Here is a 10,544-nt window from a genome sequence, read left to right on the forward strand (position 1 = left end):
TACAGTAAGAAACGATGGTAACTTTAACCACATTTAACAGTACATTAGCAACATGCTAACGAAACTTTTAGAAAGACAATTTACAAATATCACTAAAAATATCATGATATCATGGATCATGTCAGTTATTATTGCTCCATCTGCCATTTTTCGCTGTTGTTCTTGCTTACCTAGTCTGATGATTCGGCTGTGTGCAGCTCCAGACGTTAACTGGCTGCCCTTGTCTAATGCCTTTTTATAATGTTGGGAACATCATGGGCTGGCATTATGCAAATATTGGGGCGTACACCCCGACTGTTACGTAACAGTCAGTGTTATGTTGAGATTCGCCTGTTCTTCGGAGGTCGTTTAAACAAATGAGATTTATATAAGAAGGAGGAAACAATGGAGTTTGAGACTCACTGTATGTCTTTTCCATGTACTGAACTCTTGTTATTCAACTATGCCAAGATAAATTCAATTTTTGAATCTAGGGCACCTTTAAGAAGATTAACGAAGGTCTTACGGGTGTGGAACGACATGAGGGTAAGTAATAAATGACAGAATTTTCATTTTTGGGTGAACTAACCCTTTAAGTGGTGCAACACAACTCAATTTACTAAAATAACCAAATTAATGTTTGATTTTGTGTATTGTATTGAAAGTCAAATGAAAATGTTTAAACATTTGAAAACACACAGCATTTTATGTTCTCTTTAGCGTTTAGTAAGTTTTTAAAAAATAATACCAAAGTGTAAAAAAATACAAAATGCATCAACATAAATAAGGAGAGAATTAAATAACTGTGTTTTAGTGACATTAAATTTACTTTAAATTTTTATTTTCCTTTTGAAACATGGATGTTGATACATTTGCTGATTATTGAAAGGATAAAAGACAATACTTCTTTTTAATATCAAGCACATTCAGCTCTTTTCTTTCTCATTCATTCATGTTTCATTATTAATAATGCACTTATATGAACTGAGTAAATAAACTAAATATAATTTAGTTTATATTTAGTTTATCTAAATATATTCTTTAGCGTTTAGTAAGTTTTTAAAAAATAATACCAAAGTGGGAAAAAAAATACAAAATGCATCAACATAAATAAGGAGAGAATTAAATAACTTTGATTTAGTGACATTAAATTTACTTTAATTTGTATATATATATATATATATATATATATTATTGTTTTCCCTTTTGAAATGTGTATGTTGATACACTTACTGATTATTGAAAGGTTAAAAGACATGAAGGGTACATGAGTGTCACATGCTGCAATGAAGAATGAATCACTGTTTTTTGAACTCTAAATTTTCTTAAGAAACAGAATTCATTCTGTGTTGGTGTTTTTTTTGTTTTTTTGCCAAAATATCTTATTGTTTCTTTTGTGATTTCTTTGACAGATTGTGTGAAGATGGAATGCTCAATGACTGCCAAACCAACTACCAAACCGGTGAGAATCATACGTGCAATTACATGCAGACAAGACAAAGATCACATGCACACATTTCAATAGCCTCTGCTTCACCATTAGTCATACATCAGGGATAAATAGTGAAGTGTCATATTTTTTCTTGGCACTATTTACACAAGCAAAGTCAAAAATGAACTGTTTCAGCGTATTTTCAAATTGTTTTTACTCAGTGGCGGAGCCAGGATTTTTTCATAGGGGTGGCCAGGCAGGGGCCAGCAACGAGTCTGGGGTGGCACAGAAATCTTCATTATTTCAACATAAAAATGAGTCTGACTATAATGTACTGGACTGTGCCTACAACACAACCATGAATACAGTTAATTTGTAGCCTTAATTGTGATTGAGATAGTGAATTAGATCAAGGAATGCTGAGTGAAATTGACCTTTTTTTTCTTTTTTCTTTTTTTTTAATCATTCCTCATTTGCAGGCATATTAATAAAGGGGCTCACACTATAGCTAAATTTCAACTTGTTCAGTCAGTTCTGGTTCTCAAAACCCCCAATAGCTTGTTCTCCATTGTTGCATCTCCATGGATGAGACATGCAAATAACTACATACTGATTACTTACATACTGATCTACATAAGATTATTCAACCTTCATTCAATTTTATGTATAATCAATGAACTTCAACAATTCTGAGTTTGTCTGTTTCAAAAACTAACCAAAAAAGTAAACACTAAATGTTTAACTTTCTATATAGTCAAAATAAATAATTGCAACAGTTCTATCATACCTAAATTAAACTCAGTGCAAAGTCTTCTCTTTTGAATTCCCATTTGCTGATGTGGAAGTCAACAGCACATAAATGCCAGAATGTAAAATTAATTATTTTATGCATTTAAATGTGATACATTGTTTGTACTTTATAAATTAGCGCAAAACTAACATCTTCTAGTACAAATGCACAGTTCTCACATTTATTTGTGCATATCAGTTTGTGCCTTATATTGTGATCTCACATAGCAGAATATTTTAGTCCAGAGTGACGCATATATCAAATGGGCCTACACACATGCATGCACAGTTTTAACGCAGCTTTAATCACCTTTTTGGTTATTTCATGACTTAATAGATGACAGAACTATGACGTTGCATGCCTGTAGTAATTTTTGCGCTTTATTTATAGTGAGTAATATACAGCGCGCCGTATTTGCGCGTGATTGAAAAGTGCGCGGTCTTGCAACCCACCAGTTGAGAAACATTGACGTAGGCTATAGACAATATAATGTTCGCCGTTCACTGTTGTTCTGCTGAAGCTCATTCAGCACCTGTATCGTTTCCGCGCGCGTTTGACTTGCGCCTGGCGCTGAGGCGAAGTTGGAGTGCACGTCTGAAAACTCTCCCGTTTTTTGTGGTCTTAAAGAGACGGTTCTGCATTTAAATAAAGCGCAATTCTTGTCAACAAAAAAGTAGACAGAAACAGCAGTTGTGAACGGGGTGGCCAAGCTTAGGTCAAGGGTGGCCGTGGCCACCCCCTGGCTCCGCCCCTGTTTTTACTGTGTGTGAGTGAATGCACACAGTGCTTACATCTACTGTGTTTACATGAATACTCATCTTGGCATTTTGATATATTTCTGTGTATTTGGCAGTTTAGGTGCACAACCGAATGCTTGTCAAATCATGTTCCACACAGAGCACGCACAGATAATATCCTGTCAGTAGTGGATTCAGTTCTCTTTCACAGCTTGTTATTGCGCTTTTAATATTTATTTTTAATATCAAGCACATTCAGCTCTTTTCTTTCTCATTCATTCATGTGTCATTATTAATAACTTTAAACTGTATCATCAACTGAACTGAGCGGATCATAAATAGGCTATGACACATTTATAGGACATAAAAGATCTCTGCGGTAAGTAGCTTACCTGCGTGTGAAATGTTTCGAAATAGTTGGCTAATGATGCTTCTGAGAAAAAACACCCAGGTGTTACAGCATTTCATGAGAATGGGCAATTAAATAGTTCTGTGAATGTTGGCTTCCTGAATATATCATGTGAACATGTCTTGGGAAACAACAAATCTCAAATTGGACAGGTCTGCCATGGTGTTGTCTGTACATGGCTACATTGCAAAGAGGAACTGCTAATAGCTTTATGAACATACTTTAAATGACAACAATTTGACCAAATTTGAACTAAAAATAGCTTGAACTAATATACCAAAGTTTACTAACAGCTGCAGTCCGTAATGTTTGGCGTTCAGTATTGTCCAGCTCCAGGCATGTGTCATGTGACGAGAGCCGGCGAATACTGAGCCTGCATTCGGACATAAACACTGAAGTTCTTATTACAGAAAATACTCAATATCATTAACAAATAATTTAGAAACAATGTAGAAACTCACACATTAAACAAATAATACTGCGAGCATGAATAAATATTTTCATAATAAAATAATCTTCAGATTTCCAAAGCTATATACAAAATTGACAGTTTCTGTCCAAGCAATGAATTTTTCTCTGCCTGTATGGATAGGCTTCAGGGGCAGGTCTTTTTTTACTAATACTTAAAGGAACACTCCACTTTTTCTGAAAATAGGCTCATTTTCCAACTTCCCTAGAGTTAAACAGTTGAGTTTTACCGTTTTCGAATCCATTCAGCCGATCTCCGGGTCTGGCGGTAACACTTTTAGCATAGCTTAGCATAGTTCATTGAATCTGATTAGACCGTTAGCATCTCGCTCAAAAATGACCAAAGAGTTTCAATATTTTTCCTATTTAAAACTTGACTCTTCTTACATTGTGTACTAAGACCGACGGAAAATGAAAAGTAGTGATTTTCTAGGCCGATATGGCTAGGAAGTATACTCTCATTCCGGAGTAATAATCAAGGAACTTTGCTGCCGTACCATGAGTGCAGCAGGTGCAATGATATTACGCAGCGGCTGTGACCCCCTGCTTGCCCTTGCAACCATAGAGACATTTGTGAGAGACGCTGCGTAATATCATTGCACCTTCTGCACTCATGATACGCCAGCAAAGTGAAACGAGCCGGGGCTTGGACCCAGAAACGGCGTTTTTTATGTCATGACTTAACAAGCGGATTGCTGAAAAGTCACACTCAAAATTTACACTTGACACAGGGATGAACTGCAGCCAGTTGACTTAGGCCTGGGACACATTAGACGATTTTCAAATGTTAACCTATTTTAAAATTGTGGGAGACCACAGACATAAGGGCAGTCTCAACCAGTTTTTTTAGCATTATAATCCTCTGAACGCACACACTAGATGATTTGACCGGACTGCTAGACCACCTGTTGAATGTAGGTATGATTTCACAGTGAGACAACATCTCACGGAGACTTGCAAGATCAAACGTGTCTTGAGAAGAAAAACAAATAGAAGACAATCAACATTGTCAGCTGGTTCTCCTGCCACACGTTCTGCTCTACAGTGAAAAAATTGAAAAAAATATATATGGTTGTTCTTCTTTCTCAATACTCCACTTTTGTGGCATGTTTGTGGAAACACTGCTTTATTCGTAAATGTTTTATACGATATTCCAAATTTGTGTCCTCAAAATGATGTCATTCACTAGAGCTGACGTCATTCATGAACAAGACTTTATTAACTAAACATTAGACTAACATACATGCTGCATTGCAACCTCGGGTGTACATTATTTTCTAATAATTCAACGGCCCGTCGACAGTTATTTCTTACATATAACAAATATTTTAGTCTGATGCGTCTCACTCGCTACAACACATGTGAACGGCTTATTCTCAGTGTGAACTCTCATGTGACTTTGAAGGTTTCCTTTCAATCTGCAAGTCTCTCCGCACTGAGGGCACGTGAAAGGCTTCACTTCGCTGTGAATTTTCATGTGGATCTCAAGGTTTGCTTTGTTTTTGCAAGTTTTTCCACAGTGATGACACACGCAAGTCTTCATTTCAGTGTGAATTCTCATGTGCCTGTTGAAGCTTCCTTGTTGAGTGAAACTCCTTCCACACTGAAGGCATGTGTACGGCTTCTCTCCGGTGTGAATTCTCATGTGACTTTTAAGGTTTCCCTTTTTAATGAATGTTTTCCCACATTGTTGGCAGGTGAAAGGTCTCTCTCCGGTGTGAATCCTCATGTGGATAATAAAGTTTCCTCGTTGCTCGAATCTCTTTCCACACTGAGAGCAGGTGAAAAGTTTATCTCCAGTGTGAACTCTCATGTGGACTTTCAGGTTACTTTTTGAAGAGTAACTATTTCCACATTCCTGGCAAATAAACGGCTTCTGTCCAATGTGAACACTCATGTGGACTTTAAGGTTACTTTTTCTTGTGAAACTCTTTCCACACTCTTGGCAGGTGAAAGGAGTAGATTCTGTTTTTTGTGTCATTTCAGTCGGTGAGCAACTAAATGATTTGTCTTCATTTATGAAATCATAATGTTTCTTGTACTGATTTTTCTCTTCTATTTCATCTAGTCCTTCACTCTCCTCTTTCAGCAGCATCCGGTCTAATGTGAACAGAGACAAATACAAGTTAACCCCTGTTTAATGGCACAAAGAGACATCAAATATTTAGATATTTAAAGCATTAAATCCAACATCATGTATGCTAGATCCTATATGCACTGATATACTTAAAGAGCTGATTTAATCTCAGAACCTCTTAACATTATTAATTCTGTTCACTTTCTTAAAGACGTATCCAAACTACTTTAAGCTGGCAGTTATCAAACCACTAGTCCAAATTCAAACACAGAAACTTTTCTTATTAAAGTTACAAATTTGTATTTGATACACTATTATGGCTACATCTTTCTTTGGGTAATATTAGATCTTTTGACAACAAAGACCATGACATTTTCTTGGATAGTGTGAGAATTATTTTGCATTTATGCACAAGAATAAGCACTTATTATCACGCATCTGTTTGACCACTACCACTTTACTTGATTAAATTTACTTGATAAAATTACTTAATTGTTGGGTAATTTTGGAGGTGGAGGAATAAAGAGAGTTCATTCGTTTAAAATATCAACAGTTTTCAACAACAATTCTTGAAGATTGCATTATTTCCAGCTTTATTTCTTACCTCTGCCTTATCACTCGTAACATTAAAGGAACACTCCACTTTTTTAGAAAATAGGCTCATTTTCCAACTCTCCTAGAGTTAAACAGTCGAGTTTTACCGTTTTTGAATCTAATCTGCGTAATATCATTGCTCCTGCTGCACTCATGGTACGGCAGCAAAGTTCCTTGATTATTACGCCAGAATGAGAGTATAGTTCCTAGCCATATCGGCCTAGAAAATCACAACTTTTCATTTTCTGTCGGTCTTAGTACACAATGTTACTACAGAAGAGTCAAGTTAGGACAAATATCGAAACTCTTTGGTCATTTTTGAGTGAGATGCTAATGGTCTAATCAGATTCAATGAACTATGCTAAGCTATGCTAAAAGTGGTACTGCCAGACCCGGAGATCGGCTGAATGGATTCGAAAACGGTAAATCTCAACTGTTTAACTCTAGGGGAGTTGGAAAATGACGGTGCCAACTCCTGCGAGGACTTCAGAAGACACAATCATCTGGATCAACATGCACATTGCACAATTTCTATATCCTAATTATTGTTAATGTAATTAATTTTTCCAGGAGCTCATTGCTTCTACGTTCAGTTAAACTGTTAACAGTGATTGTAAATTTAATTGCAGAAATCTAAATTATTACAATATTTGCTAACTGCATTCTTTAAATTGTAATGTTGACATGCATTCTCTGTAAAGCTGCTTTGAAATGATATGTATCGTGAAAAGCGCTATACAAATAAATGTGAATTGAATTGAATTAAAAATGAGCCTATTTTCAAAAAAAGCGGAGTGTTCCTTTAAGGTTGAACCACTTTAGTCACATAAACTGTTTTTAAACATGTCTTTAGTGTCTTTCTGGGCATCTGAAAGTGTGAATTAGCTTGCTGTCAATGGAGGCCTCACTGAGCCATCGGATTTCATCAAAAATATCTTAATTTGTGTTGTGAAGATGAGCGAAGGTCTTACGGGTGTGGAACGACATGAGGGTGAGTAATTAATGACAGAAATTTCATTTTGGGGCGAACTAACCCTTTAAGATCATCTAATTGAATTCTCTAATTTAAAGGTTCTCTAAGCGATGTCACGCGTTTTTAGGCCAAAATATTTTTTGTCACATACAGCAAACATCTCCTCACTATCCGCTAGCTGCCTGTCCCCTGAACACACTGTAAAAAAACGTGGTCTCTGTAGTCGCCACAAGCTCCAAAAACGGCAACAAAAACAAACTGGTGCAGCCTGGACCACGAATCATAATAAACATGCTCCAGCCAATAACAGACAAGAATGATTTTAAATGCGCGTTCATGACTGTTTCAGGAAGCACGAAGGGGAGGAGGAAGGGTCTAGCTAGCCTCTGTTTTGTTTGACAACACTAAGAACGTCAACAGGAAGTTACTCCACTCAGGACCGCTTAGAGAACCTTTAATTAAAGTTGCAGTGCATTTTTACATGGATAAAAATGTTGCACATGTGACCTCAGTGAGCGTTCTGTCAGAAACATGGTGCAATAAAATTTGTCTTACCTGCCCTCTCACATAAGTGCCAATGACCAGGCTAAGCAATATCCCGATATATTGCACGAGAGTGGGGGTAAATTGTTTTGCAACCCGTGTAATAATATTTTAGATTACAAAAGAAAGTCTACTATCGACTCCTCTAAGCAGGAGGAAACTTCTCAGACAAAGCGACCTGTGGAATCAGAGGAAGCAGATGACCATGTCGGAGATGGCTTCAAGGATGACAATCGCTGGACTCGATCGAAATGAAGTAAGCAAAAGTGATTTTTGTTTTATATGGCTAGGTGGTATGACGATTTAAGATTGGACATACAATTACTTGAAAATACCCATCTTGGTAAAGCAAAGATAAAGTTTTGGTTTTGGTCAGTGAATTACAGGTTGACTAGTTTTTTTTGTGTGCAAATTTATGAATTTGATTTACACACAGTATGTACAGTATAAATGACTACACCTGCTGTTAATGTTTATATAGTTCAGGTGGGGAAATTGACCATTGATTGTTTTAATAGCGAAATGTTTCATAATTTAGTAAGAGACCAAAACAAACAAACTTTAAGTTTAAATACTGTTACTGTTTAAATATTTTAATGTGTAAATATGGGTTGTTGACAAGAAGAAAAAAAAATTACAATAAAAAAATTTCTCATTTTATGGTTTGCTTCATGATAATATTTTTGTTAGATACGGTTACATAATTAAATGATAGAAATTAATGGTTTTCATTGTTTAGAATTCAAAAGTGGATATTGGGTTTAATGTTACAGAAAATAACTGTTGTTTCGGCTACATCTGTACTATTTTCCCTAATTTAATGCATTTTAGAGTCAGTGTTAATATTTGTCAAGTCATGTGATCTCAACATGTCTGACCCGCTCTATGTCAAATAAAATCACTTTAATTAGGACAATCTTCAAAAATATCATTCATTTCTGTAGATCTGGACATTTTAATAAAGATCAAATGACTGAGTTCAGCTTTGAGAATGAAACCGACCTGTTTGTTCCTCAGTATCTTCTTGTTTCACACCGAATGTTTCTTCAATCTTCATTTCTTCACTCTCATCTTTAATAAACTCCATCTTTATAATAGTGAGTAACATGGATGTCAGTCACTTCATGAGATTTTCTGTGTGTTTGTCCTGTTTTAAGATGAGAATAATTAACAGAAAGAAAAAATGAATCCAAATTAAATCTCTGGGTGTGTCTCAATCAGCTCCAGGTTCAGTAGTTCAGAGCACAGGGAAGAGAATCAGTCAGAGAGAGAGTTAATGAACTTATGTGACCTGATTAGACTAAAACACTCAAAACTGGAACTACAAATTAATTTAAAAAAAACACAAATTATACAGACACCTACTATTTAGTAATGATTTACATTAAGTTATATTATTTACATAATTTATATATATGATTTACATAAAGTGAATAGATTACACTTTCGTTGTGAAAGTTGTCATGACACAAGTTTGTTTTCGCTGCATTTACACTGTTTTGACCAGCAGATGGCGTCAGCGCGCGGTGATTCGAGCGAATCGAATCACTGAATCATTTTGAGAACCATTTCATTCAATTGAGTTTCAAAAAGTTTTTTCACATCACTACGTGCCAGTGACCGAAATCGTGTTTACCATAAAAGATGCGTCTTATTTAACTACCTTTATCGTAAAACAGTTTGTTACTCGTGTGTGGATGTGCTTTAATCATAAAAATAACGCTTATGTTATATGAAGCGTTGCAATGTTACATTCAATAATGACTGACTCACTTGACATCGTTTGTAAAAGCTATAAAATTGTCTGAACAGGTTGAACTGATTTAAACCCTGAAAACAAACCTGTCTTCACTCGAACCACAACAGATGCAGGAGCGCGCGCAGCCTTATGACGTCATGTCTTCATATCAAAATAAAAGTCCTGTATAGCGCGAGGGAAATGTGTATGCAGAAGAACATTCGTGGTGAAATATATTTAATAAATATACACGTTGTCCATTGATGTGCTGAAAATGGATATCAGTGAAAGAGTAATATGTGAGATTTTGATTATGTCATTTAGCATTGCATTATATACATTATCCTTACGAAAATAACCAAGATGTTTTGAAGAACACAGATAAACCATATACTGTCACAATGTTGTGTTGATTCTCAAAACATCTTTATCTGCATTTTATTCAGCTGGATTGTTGGATGTCTTAATCCATATTAGGGATTTTTTGGAACGTCAAAAGTTTAATACTAATATGGGTCTGACTTGTAGACTTTCTGTGTGAGAAAATGCAATAATTAAATGTTATATTGATTTACAAACTGCTACTCTTTTTGTTTAGATGCTATATGGGTGTGGGATCTAGCCAACCATAATACCGCTCTGTTAAATACGGAAGCCCTAAATGGCCATGGATTACTTTTTTTTTTTTATCTTGTTTTCTCGTGATCACGACTTATTTTCTCGTGATCTCGAGATAACAAAAGTTGTTTTCTCGTGATCACGACTTAATTTTCTTGTGATCTCGAGATAACAAAAGTTGTTTTC

The 10,544-nt window shown here is 35.7% G+C and overlaps 1 protein-coding gene across 2 annotated transcripts; it reads right to left on the reverse strand.

Moving 5' to 3' along the window:
* Window positions 1-5,012: 5,012 nt before the first annotated feature.
* LOC137025036 (gastrula zinc finger protein XlCGF8.2DB-like) lies at window positions 5,013-9,872 on the reverse strand. Of its 2 annotated transcripts, XM_067393052.1 has the most exons (3): window positions 9,845-9,872; window positions 9,005-9,149; window positions 5,013-5,915 (listed from the first exon to the last, which is right to left on the reverse strand). In XM_067393052.1, the coding sequence occupies exons 2-3, from the start codon at window positions 9,108-9,110 to the stop codon at window positions 5,119-5,121; spliced, it is 903 nt and encodes a 300-aa protein (XP_067249153.1). In that variant the 5' UTR covers window positions 9,111-9,149; window positions 9,845-9,872; the 3' UTR covers window positions 5,013-5,118. The 2 variants fall into 2 exon arrangements, with proteins under 2 accessions (XP_067249153.1, XP_067249154.1); XM_067393053.1 differs by lacking the exon at window positions 9,845-9,872 and having other exon boundaries at window positions 9,005-9,150.
* Window positions 9,873-10,544: the final 672 nt, after the last annotated feature.

This window comes from Chanodichthys erythropterus, chromosome 8, assembly GCF_024489055.1.
Source record: "Chanodichthys erythropterus isolate Z2021 chromosome 8, ASM2448905v1, whole genome shotgun sequence".
Taxonomy (NCBI): Eukaryota; Metazoa; Chordata; class Actinopteri; order Cypriniformes; family Xenocyprididae; genus Chanodichthys; species Chanodichthys erythropterus.